At 34.8% G+C, this 17,359-nt stretch overlaps 1 protein-coding gene and 1 pseudogene across 1 annotated transcript; both read left to right on the top strand.

Annotated features, from left to right (window-relative positions):
- Nucleotides 1–416: 416 nt before the first annotated feature.
- On the top strand, nucleotides 417–2,446 carry LOC114725765 (5-amino-6-(5-phospho-D-ribitylamino)uracil phosphatase, chloroplastic-like). The gene is made up of 2 exons (XM_028912330.1): nucleotides 417–567; nucleotides 832–2,446. The coding sequence occupies exon 2, from the start codon at nucleotides 1,146–1,148 to the stop codon at nucleotides 2,274–2,276; it is 1,131 nt and encodes a 376-aa protein (XP_028768163.1). The 5' UTR covers nucleotides 417–567; nucleotides 832–1,145; the 3' UTR covers nucleotides 2,277–2,446.
- A 9,286-nt stretch (nucleotides 2,447–11,732) lies between these two features.
- On the top strand, nucleotides 11,733–17,066 carry LOC114725762 (glutamate--cysteine ligase, chloroplastic-like; annotated as a pseudogene).
- Nucleotides 17,067–17,359: the final 293 nt, after the last annotated feature.

The following is a 17,359-nucleotide window of genomic DNA, read 5'->3' as shown; positions in this document are numbered from 1 at the left end:
AAACCAACAATCTCATATCCAGAATGGCCTGGGAAATAAAATAATGTGCATAACTGGTAAAAAGCGCAATCACTCTCGTGTCATTGACCACACTGCCCACTTGTATTTTTGCATTTGAAAAACATAAAAATGGAAAAGAAAAATCTCCAAATAAGTGGCGTGACGTGAACGAGTACTGTTGTCTCAAGTGGCCACCGTGTTTTAAAAAGCCTTTTCGCCCCTTTGTTTTTTCTCTCAATGTTTAAAAGCCTTTTCTCGAAGAAAATGGGGAAGGTAGGTTATAATTACCGTCGGTCACCGGGAATGCAAACCACAACCGTCTTTTGTGACCGACACGTGTGCTTGCTTTGGCCGGCGTTCTCTCTCGGTCCTTGATGATTTATAAGCCACACTTTGGCCAAGAGATCAGCGAAGCAATTAAAATTAAAGACGGAAACGTGTACAAAGCTCCGTTGCGAGAAAGAAACAGTGAGATTCATCTATTCCTTGCCGAAGAATCTGGTCTTCTCCCCTCTCCCGGTTCCCTTGTAGCCGTGAAGTTTCGGATCATCACTTGATTTCTACCAGGTTTTTCTTTATCCACTATTTCTCTTTCTATTTCCACATGCGTTTCCTTCCAATCGTTTTTCTTGCTTCTTTTTTTTTTTTTTTTTTATATATATGGCAAAAATCTATATGAGCGAATCCTGGTTGATTCCAGGTACCAACGCTCGTATTTCTTCTGTTACTAGGTTTTTCTTTCTCCATCGCGTATTCGTTTATTCATATTTAAAGTGATTCGTTCGCTAATTTGGCTGTTTGAGTAATGACTGAGCTTGGTTTTGCTTGAAGGAATTTCATGGTGGTTCTTGACGACGAACTTGGGATTTAGCCGGGAGAAATGTCCTTCTTTGTCTTCTTCTGTCGAATATGGTGATATCATCTGATTTTTAGTCTCTCACTGCAATTTATTCTGGGGGTCGCAAAATTTGTGGAGGAAGGTTGAACTTCTGCTCTGAATCTTTTATCAGATAAGTTCTGTTGGAGTTAAATTGGTCCAGTCGGCTCCTGTCTTATGCCATTCATTGTGACCCAGTAGGGGTCTGTGCCATTACGTAGGGTTACTAAGTCAATTTTAGTTGTTTGGTGACATCGCTTCTTCAAAAATGGTGGAATCGATTGCTGCTATTTCACTTCTTGGCCATCGACCTGTCTGCGGAGGAAATTTAATCAGGGACGCATCTGGTAAACGTAAAACATGGATTCATTGTCGACTCCCAGCTACAGAATTCCTTGGTGGAAGGTTTTTTATATCATTGTCTTTGCCTAAATCAAAAAAGAATGGCTTCGTGCCATCGTCGATTAAGGCTCTGGCAATGGAGCTTACAAAAGAGGCATATGCGTACAGGGAAGAGAGAGTGCCGGAGAAAGAAAGTAACGGGTTTGATCATGGCTTTGAACGAAGACCTGCTTTGTGGCCACCTGCTAACAGAGCAGATAAACCTTCGCTTCATAATCCCTTACTTAGACAAGAAAGAATGGGATGTGGCTGGTTGGGTGCCATATTTGAGTGGGAAGGGGTTCTCGTTGAAGATAATCCTGATCTTGAGCAGCAAGCTTGGCTAGCTCTTTCTGAAGAAGAAGGAAAGTCCCCTCCTCCAGCTTTTGTCCTCAAGAGAATAGAAGGGATGAAGAATGAACAAGCAATATCTGAAGTTCTATGCTGGTCCAGGGACCCAGCAGAGTTAAGGAGAATGGCTAATAGAAAAGAAGAAATTTACCAGGCTTTACAAGGTGGGATATATAGGTTAAGGGCCGGGTCAAGAGAGTTTGTAAGTGTTTTGATGCATTATAAGATACCAATGGCTTTGGTTTCTACTCGTCCCAGAAAAACTCTCGAGTCTGCCGTGGGAACAATTGGCATTGAAGAGAATTTCGGTGTTATTGTAGCGGCAGAGGATGTACATAGGGGAAAGCCTGACCCAGAAATGTTTGTGTATGCAGCGCAGCTTTTGAACTTTATACCTGAAAGGTGCATTGTATTTGGGAACTCCAATCAAACCGTGGAGGCTGCACATGATGGCCGGATGAAGTGTGTGGCTGTTGCTAGTAAGCACCCTGTCTATGAGCTTGCGGCCGCAGATTTGGTTGTAAGGCGCCTGGATGAGCTTTCTGTGGTTGATTTGAAGAACCTGGCAGACATTGAATCTGCTGAATTTGGGCCTGTGGAGCCTGAGTTGGAGCTGGAGGAGGATTCAGATTTAGATGTATCGTCTGTTGATGATAATTTCTGGTAACCTGATAAATGCACAGTTAATTGACCTTCATCTGATTCTTGATGATAATAGTTACAGATTAGTCCCTTGTGTATATGGAAAATATAATAAAATTAAAAATGGATAGGTGGCCTGCATTGAACAATATTGATGTACCTCTTTATTTTCTGTACTCTATGCATGCTCTGGCTCCAAGAAGTGATTTGGAATTCTGCCATCCATGACACTAAAATTGGTTGACCACCCCCCCCCCCCAAAAAAAAGGGTTGAATTAGAAAAGGGATAACTGAGATTTATTAGATACTTCATAATTGAGAGAGCGAGGATTTACAATTTCTATTCTCTCCTCTTGGAGGTGATATGCATGTATGGTTTTTGGTTGTTTCTGAAGAAGGTATTGTCTAAAAGTCGTTTGAAGCTAAGAATGAGATTGGATATGGTATGCGTAAAAATTTATAGTTGATTACTTCTGATGTTTTTTTTTTTTTTTTCCTTTTAAGAAAGATTGTATTCGTGTGAGAATATCAAGCATTAGTGCTCTCCTCATGCTTGTTGCATTGTAGCGAGAGTATTTTTGAAACTTGACGTAGAAATACCTTGATCTCAAAGTGTGTGGGATACGGCTTCGTGTGGTGGTCTAATAGAGGGGTTCCCAGGATGGAGTGTTTTTTTTATACACCGTAAAATTATTTTTAGAATTATGGTTTTGTTTTCACTCAAATAATAGCTAACTGTATCACTACCAAGTAGACCGGTGCTCTTGGAGGTCTTATGATTTATTAGGGAATGGATTTCGAAATGCAACCATTGTCGCTGGTTCTTTAGAGGTTGTGGGTGTCTGGATACTGTGCTTACAGACAAACATTGCAGGAACGAGCAGAGATAATAGTTGGAGACCAAGCTCATTGCTCTGAGCTGGAACATCAAATTTATTATGTTTGCTAATAAGCCAATAAATAAGTAGGCTCCTTATAGCGTTGAAGAACAATTTTCATCATATATATGACTATTCTTTTTTAATTTGAACTAAGCTGTGCAAACTAGTTGAAGCACGGGAACATACTTCAATTTCGCAAGTTCCGAAAAACCAAAGAGCATGGGTCTCATGGATTGGTTATCAGTTGAATGAGTCATTGTTACTCTTGCAAGGGTATCAGGGTGATCACTGATGAAATGGACTTAACGGCAGACAGAGAGGACCTGTACAACTGGGGGAAAAAGATGTACCAATGAAAAGAAATTAAAAAAAAAAAAAAAAAAACTCCACAAAGGCAAAATTTTGAACTCATTATTGATGTGAGACCTTTATTGGTAGATAACACGTGAATACATATACTGTTTTCGATACTTAATATAAAAGTTTGTTAACTAATTTGAATATATTAAGAAAACTAGCTAAATTAGTTATTTGTAATAAATAAGTATTGTTTTTCTTAAAATATATGTACTAATTAAGTATATTGGTTAGAACCACTATTATTATGAGGACTAACTTGAAAAAATAGATAATCATAAGAGTTAAAGTAGATTGAGAGTCTTATAATTAGGATCAAAATAAAAATCAAACGAGTTTTTATATTAAAAATCAGAAGTAGTACGTTGTTTTAGGAACATGAGAGTTAAAAATTAAAATGACCGGCCCGCTAACATCTCAAATGATATTTTATTTTTATTGGATCTTCAAATTTCTCTGGGAAGTACGTCCCCCCCCCCCCAAAAAAAAATCTCGCTTTTCATTTGTTACAGATAGTAATAGAATACTTTCCTGGGCCTTTGTAATCTTAAGATATAGACGTGGAAGAATGGATGGGGCTTGTTCGAGTATGGTATGGTAATTGGCAAACAAGGAATTGGTGCGAGGGCATGTTTGGAATAACTTATGTAAGTATTTATAAGTTCTTTTCTCTCGCTTATTCTTGGCTTTTTTCTTGGACTTCCTTGTGAAGATTTCAGATTTTGTTCCCACACTTCCCATCAAGATCCGCTCCTTTCTTCTTGTAAGCTGCCCATTTTGGTTCTCGTTACAAAGATTTATCAGACCTTGTATAGATTAAGAAGTTCAGCTAAAAATTAGACAATGCTTTTAAACTAGGGAAAATCACTAACAGGTCCCACAGAAGGCAATTTATTACTCTGACATCTCACGAAATTTCAAAATCATTGACAGGTCCCAAGGGACCTCAGAGTAATATTTTCGTTTTGTAAAATGACATTACTGCCCCTCATTCCATATTCATATTTGCTCTGTCATTACGATTTACAGCCTCAGCAGCGACTATTAACAACCTAATGAGAGGGCGTTAACAACCCTAGCAGTATCCGTTAACAACTTACTTATAGAATTATATAACCTCTACATAAGAGTAAATTATAACCAAATAATATAATACAACAACTTTAACACTAAAATGGGAAGCTTTTGATATCATTAAGAATTTTAACTAGATCCAATAGGATTATAGTAATATTTTAATGCGAAGATCCATTTACAATTTCAACAGTGACTATTAACAACCGAATGAGAAGGCATTAACAACCTAAGCAGTATCAGTTAACAACTTACTTTATAGAATATATAACCTCCGCATAAGAGTAAATTATAACCAAATAGTATAATACAACAACTTTAATACTAAAATGGGAAGCTTTTTGATATCATTAAGAATTTTAACTAAACCCAATAGGATTATAGTAACATTTTAATGCGAAGATCCATTTACAACCTCAATGGTGAGTATTAATAACCCACCTACGCAAAATAAACAGAATGTGCAGCCGCAACCAAGATATAGAGAAGTATGAGAATGCCACACTCTAAAACAGTGAATGATAAAAGGGCTTATCTTGTTTTAATCACGTAAATGGTTTTCGTCAGTGTCGCAAAAGTAGTTCTTGCCGGTTCCTAGTCGAATGATGGACAAGATTGATTTACAACGTTAAAAACACCAGAAACGTCAATCAATCTTAAAAGTAGGAATGTCTGGCTTGCTAGCTGCTTGCCCCAAGACAAATACAGATAATAACGATTAACGACGCTTCTTGTTCTACCATCTAGGTGTCCCTGTCCCACAAAACAATCGAAAATTGTCCGACCAACCAAGAAAAAAGAATTGTTTTCTATGTTGGCGATAAGCCGATAATTCTCAGGCGCTTAATTTTGACGCTTTTGTATAAACAAGCAGAAGTTTCTCTCTTTCTATATTTATCAATATCTATCTTTCTATCTATCTATTATTATGCAGCATGTTTTGGACTGACCGAAAACCGACCTGAAGGTAAGCAACGGCATATAAGATAACGACTTTGGGGCAAGCAGACGTGTCATTTGGTAGGACACGTGGAGTACAGCCAACAGTTGTTGTTTAGCTACTTTTTTTTTTTTTTTTGGCCAGCATTGGTGTACTATGTTAAACCTTAAATCAGCAACCAAGCTGTCACTCCCTCCAAAATAACACCGAATAACGGGGTGCTTTCATTTGATTCAGTTTCAAGGAATGCAGAAAAGCCAACACACACTCACCTATGGAAAATGCAGTGAAACTATTTGGAACATGATAGCTACCACAGCCGAAATGAGGAACCCTATCGAAACTAGCTGTTGAGATGAAATAATCAACCTATTTAAACAGAGTTTCCGGTCTCACTTAGATAGGTCTCCCCTAGGTATCCCATCCGAATATTAGTACCTTAGTATACTCACAAAAGTTTCAATCCCAGAGTGTTTCAACATGTACACCTCCGGTTACTAATATAAAATATAATTTAACTTTTAATTTAATCTTAAATATAAGATCTAAATCTACTTTATTTTCAATGTTTATCCATTTTGTCTCTAAGTAATCCCTATAATAGTTGTGTATAATAAGAAGTTACTATCAATTTATAATTCAAACATGCATGATTAATGAGGACATTTTAGGAATGACAACATCTATTTATGATAAATAACTAACCTCAACTAACTTTTTTAATCTCTTCAAATTAATCAACTAAGTCTTATATTAAAGACCGGAAGTAGTATAAATACAAGATGGACAGGCTTGAATCTTGATTGCTAAGAAAATTATCCCTAAGTAGACTTGATAACACTCAAATTTCACCTGTGAGCCGATATAGAAGACAGAATAGATAGTGTTTCTTCATATGATATACTGTTGCATAGGCATGTGGTGATGTGTCAGAAAGAAAAGCCAATTTTCGCATCCGTATGATGCTCTAATGGGATAAAGACGAAGCTTCTCATCAAACTCGCACTGGTGAGTCAGTGTGGCCCAGAAACTTGACTCTGCGTGTGTGTGTGGCTGTACAGGGTGTTTCAGGTGCTGTGGGGTGCCATGCCAATCCTTTTGCGGACGTGGATATCCGAATTTTCTGGGTTTTGAGACAGAAGCTTATTTTCTTATCGCTACATTGCCTAGTTATTACCATTCCCAGTAAAACTCGAATTACTCTTGATAGTTCACCAAGAGCATTCACTGGTTTCAATCCAACGAGCTTGTTTATTTCTCTCTTTCTTGATTTAATATAAGGCCCTCGCAAGAATAATCTTCAAGGTACAGTTGATGTGACCAGCTGCAGGAAGTAGTGTTCATTTTTTGTGGCGAAAGCTATATGTACTTTTGAAGTTAGAGCCCTGTAATGTCTTGTTTGATGGGCTAAAACTGTCGCAGAGCAAATGGGAATCTTAATTTGGGATCAGGTTGGCAACATCTTATAGCTCCGAAAACGAGGAAAATTCTCTTAAAATGTCCGAAAGAATCTGCAATTCGAATTAGAATGCGAGAAAAAGCTTATGCTAATCCGAGTAGAGATGCACAATAAAATGCTAATTAAATGCCAATGGAGATGAGATCACTTTCATCCTCATCCTCCTCTTGAACTCGCACATGCTCACAAAGTGGTAATTTTTTGTAATGTGAAAATTATTGCTATTAAATTAACTAGCATTTCTTTTTGGATGTCAACATTATTGATGTTGTTGACTGTTGATGTGTCACTAATGTTGAGACTTGTTCATGAAAGCTTCTCGCACAGAAAACGACAGCCAGTGAGGGTTCCTATAGAAGAAACTAGAGTCGACAGCTATCATCTGTTTTGGCCCCCAAAAAAAAAAAATCATCTGTGTATGGTCTTGCTATCCTGTCTTTGATTTAGCAGCCGCACTTAACTTATAAATTATTCTTCCGATTCTTAATATAAAACCTATTTAACTAATTTAATTAGATTAAAAAAGTTAAATAAATTAGTTAATTATAAAAAATATAACATGTTTTTCCTAAAATACCATAATCATCTTCCTTAATATCTCTATTCCTCTTTTATTTGATCATGCTTGAGGAAGTATCAATAAAGATAATTCAGAAAAAATTGATAAATATAAAAAATATGTCTTATATTTAAAACCAAAATCAACTTAACAATTAGGTCCTATATTAAGAACCAGAGTATAATATTAAATGACAGTATTTTATGAATGTCAAGTTATATTTGTTATAATTAACTAATTTATATATCTTTCTTAATATATCTAATTAGTTAAATAACTCTTATATTATATTTGGTTCTTAATATAAGATTTAGATAATTAATTTGGAAATATTAAGAAAATTAGTGAAATTGGTTATTTGTAATAATAAGTGTTGGTTTTCCTAAACTACCCCATTAATTATGTGTATTGGAATTATTTCTTGATAGGAGTTCCTTACAACCAATCGGAAAAATTCTGAAAGAAAAATTACAAATCCAAGAGATAAAATGGATTGATGTATTGTATTAAAAATCAAATCCTTCCTAGCAATTGACTCTTATATTAAGAATTGCAGGTAATACTAAAAATTGAAGGTAACAGTTATTTATAAATGAAAAATAAAATAATTATGTTTTTTTTCCTGGACAATAAAATAATCAGAATGCTGCCAAAAAACTGCGGTGAATCCGAGTGGAGATGCACAATAAAACGCTAAAATGGGGAGATCACTTTCACAGCTTTACTCTCTCATCCTCTTCTTTAGCTCTCACCTGCTGACACTAATTTTTCTTTCTTTCTTTCTTTTGAAATTTAATATGACAACCATTGCTATTAAATTATTAACAAGTCGCTTTAAAAGTTAAATAGTTAGCAACGTGGCTTATGTTGCTGTTAATAATGTAAAATTATGTTAGTGAAAACTGCTGGAAAGGAAAACGATGGTTTGTTGAGTACTTTATAATACCAGAACTGTCCTGTGTGAGTGGGTTTTGGTTGTTAAAACTTAAAACAGGAGCAATTGTACCTGAAAAGAATAAAATAAATAAAATACTTCCTCCATCTCTGACCCTATGTAAGAATTATTTAATTCATTTGACTATATAGAAGTGAAATAAATTACTTTTTATATGTGATTAACATAAAAACTACTTAATTAATTTAGATAAATTAAAAAAATTAGATAAATTATTTAGTTATAACAAAGATGATATAACCTCGTTAAAATATATCGACAACATTATATTAGTCTATTAATTAGGTAGATTAGTTCGAGAAAAAATAATAAGCATAAAAATAAGGTGGGTTGAGTTAATTATACTTGTCTTTAGGGTTAAACTCAATTAATCAATTAACTCTTATAGTAAAAATAGATGGGGTAGCTAACTATGATACATATGACACATTTTTCTAAATTACTCATACATAATATATATAAATTTATAAGTTAAATGAATAATGAAAAAAAATATAAAAGATAAAGTGAATTAAAACTTACAAAATCAAATCCAATATTCAACTAAATTTATTTCTGGGTTAAGATGTATCCTGTACTTTAAAGTATTTTTTTAGGTGTGTCTAATATTCTAAAATATTTAGTAGTGCATCTAATATTTTAAAATATTTTTTAAGCACATCCAATATCTTAAAGTATTTTTATTACAATTCTACACTTAGTAATTTAGAGTGCTGAATGTAACATAAATAATTTGGAATGTTATAAGCATAAAAAAAATTTAGAATGCTGAATATATCAAAATATAATTTAAAGGGCTGGACAAACTTGCCAAGAATATTTTCAAGGCATTAAGTTCATGATAAAATATTTGAAAATATTAAATATACCTAAAAAATATTGTAAAGTACACAATATACCTACTTTGAGACTTTACTTATGAAACACACAGGACTTTGTTTGATGGAATGTCGTTGTCGTCTCCTCCTCTCAAAAGGCATCAAGGGTGACCCGCGGACGAACTCCAGTATGTGTGGGGCACAATCGTTTGTCTGTTAATTAATGAATTAATAATTAACCGTTTTAATTTTTTTTACTCCAAAAAGATTGTTTGAAATTTTTCTGCTACGAGAATTTGAAAAATTCTCAATTATTAAACATGTTTAAGGCCCATAAAATTAAATTACCCGTGATGTCGTCCGCCCTCAAGTTCCTAAATCAAAATTGCAGCTTCGTCTTCCGCGTCATAAGAGCGTACTTCTTCGTAAAATCCAAAAAAAAAAAGGTTGAAAGATGAGATTTTAACTTAAAAAATTACAAGTATTAAAAGTTTAGGATAAATATATAATCTTAACTCTAATTTTATTTTTTACGTAAAACTTTACCTCTGATATTGTTAAGAGTGCAATTTTATTCCTAATTTTTTGAGCAATTTTTAGCATTCAGAAATTAGAAGTGAAATTGCACCGGAAAAAATCAGAAATAAAAATTACACCCAAAATTAGATTAGAGTTAAAATTACAACACTAAAAAAAATCAGAAAATCAAAGTTAAAATTGCATCCTTCCACTTAAGTTTAAGGCAATACAGATGAACACAGACAATATGCTGATATTAAGGGGGTGTTTGGATAGAAACCAACCATGGTTTCAGAAGTGCTTTTACGAATTACGAAGTAAATATATGGAGGAGGTTACTTCGTTTTGTGAAAAAGTGATTCTGAAACCGTGGTTTTGGTTTTGCCAAACACCCCCCTAAGATTCATGCACATGCTCACATCTCAGGTCAAAAAAAACAAAGTGCACATGCTCACACGCATAGCAGCCAGATGATAATGTATATAATATAAAGTAATAAATGACTTTTAATGAGAGAAGCCATCGATGGCCCAAAAAAGAAGGCGGGGAGAGAGAGAGAGAAGACATCAAGGTTTTGTCATTCATGACCTCATTCATGCTTTAGAGTTTATATACGACACGATTTGTTTAACTTAAGGTGATGATCTCTTTGTGCTTTTGAATATAAACGTTCAATTCTTCGGCCCAAGAAAAAGAAAAAGTAAACGTTCAACCCACAATTAATCTAAAATTTTACGAACAAGAATTGGTCCAAGTGATAAACGGCTTGGTACTGTTTAAGCGAAATCTCGAGTTCGAGCCTCAATGTATACAGAAATCTCCATTGGAACACTCACCCATTACAGCCAGGTGTGCGACTCGAGTCGGATCCAGATGTAGTCGGAGCAAAGCTCCGGTGAACTATGTAGGCAATCAAAAAAAATTAATCTAAAGTTTTTTATTTTATTCCGCTGAAATTCATTTAGCATATATTCAGAATGCAAATTTTTTTTTTGGCCAGAAAATATTCAGAATATAATTTCAAAAGAAAAGGTTCCACTATTTGATTAGATGGCCATTGACTCAAAGTGGAAATGATCAGACTGCGCTCAAATACTGAATCCCAAAACATGATCATATTTTTCTAATTTTATTATAAGGTAATTTTTACATGTTTAACCAAAAGTCAAGAAAAAAAAACTTTAAATTACATTAGCTGTGTTTTAAAATTTAATAGTTCTTTAATTTTATTGTTTTTTAATACACATTATTAATTTTTTTTAAAAAATAATGAATTAAAAATAAAATTATACATGGATATAATAAATTCAATGAGATAACTTATATTAAGGATTAATAATAGAGTAACATACTGAGAATTCCATAAGAATGTTACCTATTTTGTTTATTTAATACGAAATTTCATAAAAGTAGAGTAATTTTGTCTTGCTGGACCTATTTAAAAAAATATTTTAAGATGCTCAATACACTACAAAATATTTAAAGGTACTAAATGCACTCGAAAAATATTATTGAAATGCTGCGGGCATCTTAAGCCTTGTTTGTCCAATGCAAAATTTTTCTCATAAAAATTTATTCTATTCATTATCTTAACTATAGCTTGTGGGTAGTTCATGAATGTTAGTTTAACAAAACGTGAAAGTAAAAGTCAGTTCAGGGGATAGAAGAAATTTTTGTTTTTATTAGTTGCCAAAACAAACTTTCTTTTAATCAGCCAAACATGTAAAATTTACAAGAAAACGCTAACGGATTTTTAATAATTTTTTTAAACGGTACGGACAGTAACGATAACGTAGAAACCATATTAGTTTTGCTAAGTGATCAAAGAAAGTTGCAAAGCTGACGTGTCCGTATAATAAAATAACGACGATGCCCTTATAAATCCCATTCCCTCTCGTTTCAGTGGAAAGGAAAAGCGGAGCTTCTTCTCCTTCTTTCCCAGCGTCTCCCTCGGCTCACCCCGCCACTTTCTTGTCTTCGAGGACGCCAAAGTCCATATTCTCAGAGCCCTAATTTTCTGTTTTCAGTTTTAAGATAGCTGGTATTGCTCTTTATAACAATTTCACAAGAGAAATTTTTAAGTTTGGCTTCACTTCGTTCTTTTTATTTTTTGGTTACTTTGACACACTGTTCAGAATCGTTTCTTGCAATCGTGTTTGTATCCAATTTTTTTTTTTTGTAATTCTCATGTCTAACTTTGAATTTCAGATTTTATTGGTAAACAAGCCAAAACGTCTTGTAGAACTTGCTCTGCTCTGTCTTGAGCCGAACTTCTTCACGGCAGCATAATTATCTTCTTCTGCTCTTATCAGTGAACCACTGTAGAAGCACTTCCTTTGTGTTTCTGGGGATAGCAATAACACATCTGAGGAAACTTATTCTTTTATCCAAGATGACGACATTGATACTTATTTTTAATTTGTTTTTAGTCGCTGGCATTCGCTTTTAAATCTGAAAACTGAGCTGGTCTTGCAATTCTCAAGAATCGTGAGTGATATAACAAAACCTGTGCTTGTATATGCTGATACTTGATAGGCTGAATTTATTGACGTCAGAATTTTTATAATGACAGAGACAACTTACATGTCAATTTTTTTCTTTTTGTTCTACGTTAGTTCCTTCACAAATCGCTGACCTTGAAGGTGGGCTTATGTACATGTATCTTCTTCAGGAGAGTACCATGGTCGTGATTTCACGGACGGGTTCAATGTACTGCACGCGCACTGAGACGACACGATGCAGAGTTGGGAACAATACACTTTGTCGCGCAAGACAAAAGTTTTACGCATCCCATGTAAAGAAAACTCGTGTCGGTTTCTCTTCCTTATCATGCGATTCTGCGAGAAAGATTCAGATTACACAGAAAAGTATGTTTAACAGCGTTGGATCTAAACGGAATCATACAGTGATTGTTGCTGCCAGCCCTCCTACAGAAGATGCTGTCGTTACTGAGCCTCTTACAAAGAAGGATCTTATAGACTACCTTGCCTCTGGTTGTAAGCCGAAGGAAAAATGGAGGTATTATTATTATTTTTCCAATTTCATGCTAATTCATTTCTTTGTGTCGCTTTAACAATCATCATTCCCTTATCTCCGGTACCCAAGTTGCCAAGGTCTTGTTCATAAGAATCAACTGGTTTTATTTTATTTCTTTATTTTTCTTTTTCTAGTTTCATGGAGCATGTTAGATAGCAGCTTCCTTCTTAGCCGAATAGTTTTCTGATATTTCATGGTTTAGTTGTGTGCTTTCTTGTTGCATTTGAAAATTACCATATTTGATTTCTGGTCCGCTAGATTGTCAATCCTAAGTTCCAAGGTTCATGAGTTGTTGGATTTCCCTGTTGTATATTATCTCAGTTTTACTCTTCATCAAATTTCTATAGCTACTCCGTTAGAAACTTTATTTTCTTCCGTTCTTTTTTTGGTTTTTGGGGGGGGGGGGAGATGGGGGACTCTCCATTACGATGTTCCAAAATTACAATAATTGTTCATTCTTTTTTGTTTAAACTATTTTTTGCAGAATTGGTACTGAACATGAGAAGTTTGGTTTTGAGTTTGGAAGCCTCCGTCCTATGAAGTATGAACAGATAGCAGAGTTGCTCAATGGCATTTCTGAGAGATTCGATTGGGATAAAGTAATGGAAGGTGATTATATTATTGGACTTAAACAGGTAAACTAGTTATCTCCGTATAAACAGCAACCCTTAAGCATTTTTTTTCCCAAGAGAATCTTTGTTTACAACGTCGTTTATCAAGATGCTTCCTGGTTTGAGCATCCACATAATCAAATGCGTGGTTTTTGTTACTCCTTATTTTCTTGTAATTTTATTTATCTCAACTTATGTGGACCAGGGGAAGCAAAGCATATCATTGGAGCCTGGTGGTCAATTTGAGCTTAGTGGTGCCCCACTAGAAACTTTGCATCAGACTTGTGCTGAAGTTAACTCGCACCTCTATCAGGTCATTTGAATAGTTGTACTTAGGTTTATGCATGCATGTGGGATGCTTTAAAGATTAAAGGTGGTCTGTTGTTATGTCAGTTAAGGAGGAAGGTTGGTTAGAATTTTCTTTTTTCAATCGACGTTTCAATCAAAGAAGTTACATATCATCATTGTAGTCAGCTTAACTTTTTTCTTTTTAATTTTGGGATATCCAGAGATCTGCTAATATATTGGTTTTCTTTTTCTTGATGTTGCCTCTGTATATGTTGTATATTTATGAAAAATCACTTTACACTTCTTTTCATTAGGTTAAAGCAGTTGCCGAGGAAATGGGAATTGGATTTTTGGGAATGGGTTTCCAGCCAAAGTGGGGACTCAAAGATCAAAGACATACCTATCATGCCAAAGGTGTTTTTTTCCTCCTTTCTATTGTGCAAGACTCTGAACTTGCTGAACATGCACATATTCATTCATTTGTACAAAAAGAAAAAAGTGGATGACACTTCCTGAAAGTAGATATTAAACAGAGAAAATTAGGGTCTATCCTTAGCACTATGCTGCGGGATCTGGCTTGATTTCCTGATATTAGGATTAAATATATGTCAAATTTCACAGTCATGGCTATTTAATAACTGTCATAACCTGAATACTTGCAGCATGCTAGCTTTATCATCTTTATTTGTCTAACTTGAACTCATGATGGCAACTGTGTGAACAATGTTGACATTTGCCTGGGAAACGAGGGGCTAGGCATGTGGCTCAGTGACTTAAGCTAGAGTCCTTCTCTACATTACCCCTCTTTGTATATCAGACGTAGCTGTTATTTTAAAACTGTCAATTTCCCTCAGTGTATTGAGTTAAACGTATTATTGGAGGTTTTTAGCAGGTTAAGCTACTGGGATCATTGTTATTCTACAGTAATACAAAGGGTTATTACTTAATTGATTGTTGTCTTAGTGCAGCATCTTTCTTGTTATTAGTCTGTTGTCTGCGTGCAATTCAGCATGATGAGTGTCATGTTTTTGTTTTTTATTGTTGCTACTCAACAACGGGAGGCGGGTCTGATTCCACTCGGTGACTGAAGAGTGATAATGGTCTTCAATAGTCTATTACATGTTCTCTTACATGGGTGTTTTGGCTCAGGGAAGATATGAAATAATGAGAAATTACATGCCTCAAGTTGGTTCCCTTGGACTTGACATGATGTTCAGAACATGCACTGTACAGGTGAGATTATGATATTTTATGAGCTGATTATTTCCTAAGGCATCCTATTTTGGGTTTGGTGAAAATAAAATATTCTGAAGCAATATTTTGACCATCTCTCATGCTGAATATTGATATATTTCAGGCTTTACTTTTATAGGTCAATCTAGACTTCAGTTCTGAAGCAGACATGATAAGGAAGTTTCGTGCTGGTCTGGCCTTACAGCCTGTAAGGAGTATTAATCTTTTCTTTCCTTTGGAGATTTGTGGTATGATGTGAAATATAACTAATACTCTATATCAAACAGATAGCAACTGCTCTATTCGCAAATTCACCCTTCAAAGAAGGAAAGCCAAATGGTCTTCTCAGTATGAGGAGGTAAATTGTCATTTGGGTGTCACCTTACGTTCTCTGCAGTCTGCATTCTTGCTATATATCTTATTCGTTTCTTATTTTCTTAAAACAGCCATATATGGACTGATACTGATAAGGACCGCACAGGGATGCTGCCATTTGTTTTTGATGACTCCTTTTGGTAAGTTTTATAATTTGAGATAATTCGTGATTCATGAATCACTATAATGCGAGCAAAATGCCTCCAGGCTCCTGGCTTGCTTTGAATTGAAATTGAAAGATGGCATGAAAACACAGTGAAGTTTTTTATTTGTCAGATTTTCCAAGCTTTGAGCTAATCCTTAATATTGATGGTCCAAATCTAAATTACACGTATTTGAATTTTACATGCATTGGATGGGTAGAATGCAATACATTAACATTTGGCATGCTCAATCTCAATATCAACATAATATCAGTGTCAGGACCTGGCATTCTCAAACTTTGTAATTATTATTTACTAGGCCTAAAGGGGGGCTCTGCGAGTTACGGATTATTTAAATTTCTTCTTGGGAAAAAATGTGTCATCTTGCATTGTCATTAAAAAGTATATTATCAATTTATTTTTCCAGTGCTGAGTTTGTGGTTTCTTTTTTCATTCTTTTCTGTTTTTTTAACTATTCACATGCAGTAAGAATTGAATGAAATTGTTGTTAACCTAAACTCTTTGGTTGAGAACTTCAAACAAAAATTGTTGTGATACTATTGTCTTCGTCAGTGACTAGTATCATTTTTTACCTTGAAATCTTATTAATCTTACTTCATCCATTCTGACTTCTTTTGAACTCTTCAATTGCAGCTTTGAGCAGTATGTTGATTATGCTCTAGATGTTCCGATGTATTTTGTCTATCGGAAAGGGGAATATGTCAACTGTGCCGGAATGACCTTCAGGGTTTTCACCTCTCTTTGACATTTTTATTATCTTAGGCTAGCTTATATTGCACCGTCATCCTTTGTTTTGAAACTTCTCTCTTAGACGACTTTTACATTCAAGCCTTGGTTTGTTAAGGGTGTAGAATTGATCCTTTTATTTTTTGGGTAAGAATTGATCACTTTGAGTTCAAAATATTGCAGGATTTTATGGAAGGGAAGCTTCCTTGCATTCCTGGTGAATTGCCAACACTAAATGATTGGGAAAATCACTTGACAACTATATTTCCTGAGGTCAGTTCCATAATTGGCCGTTATCTGATGCTTATCCGATGATATGGCAGCATCTGAGGTCGTTCTTAGTTGAATTTTTTGGTACTTTTATTCTATTATTTTCAGGTTAGGCTAAAGAGGTACTTGGAGATGAGAGGTGCTGATGGAGGGCCCTGGAGAAGGTTATGTGCTTTACCAGCATTTTGGGTGGGTAGCATTTTACTATGCATAATATTTCTGGTCTTATTTTACCTGCGACCATCATACAGGCTAATCTTTGAAGCCAAGTCATGCAATCATTAATGACCTATCATCTTGATTTGGAACAAGCAATGACATTTTTCTGTCGTCTTTTGCATATGATAACTAAGGCATTAATCTTTGCTTGCACAGAACATAATTTTTATCTTCATTTGCAACTCATCAATTACTGTAACTCAGCTGCATTAACTTATTGTGATTTTTCTCATATCAGGTAGGCTTATTGTATGATGAGGTTTCTCTACAGAATGTCTTAGATATGACAGCTGATTGGACCCCAGAAGAGAGACAGATGCTAAGGGATAAGGTAACGTCAAAACATAAAAAAATTTCATTTGTCTTAAATCAATTTTAAGGGTTTAATTTACTTATCCTCACTTCCTTTCTGTGTACGAGTTAGATTCTCATCATACTAGCCGCCCATTGAAGTGATATTTTGTTTCAATGTAGTAAAAACTGAAAAGGCACTTCTTTTGGTGTGGATGCGTCGTTGATGATCATTTTTTGTATATTCTATGCAAGCTTGTGCCATCAGAGAGTCACTATTTTTAGCAGGCTAATATCGGTTGAAATTATATGTTGATAAAAGTGTTCCTTCTC

This window comes from Neltuma alba, unplaced genomic scaffold (genome assembly GCF_004799145.2).
Source record: "Neltuma alba isolate B1F8T4 unplaced genomic scaffold, ASM479914v2 tig00012275_pilon, whole genome shotgun sequence".
NCBI classification, from domain to species: domain Eukaryota; kingdom Viridiplantae; phylum Streptophyta; class Magnoliopsida; order Fabales; family Fabaceae; genus Neltuma; species Neltuma alba.
The sequence above is the reverse complement of the archived record's forward strand: the minus strand, read 5'-3'. Positions and strand labels throughout refer to the sequence as shown.

Coding starts and splice junctions, on each gene's coding strand:
- LOC114725765 (XM_028912330.1), top strand. CDS start 1,146: ATGGTGGAATCGATTGCTGCTATTTCACTTCTTGGCCATCGACCTGTC.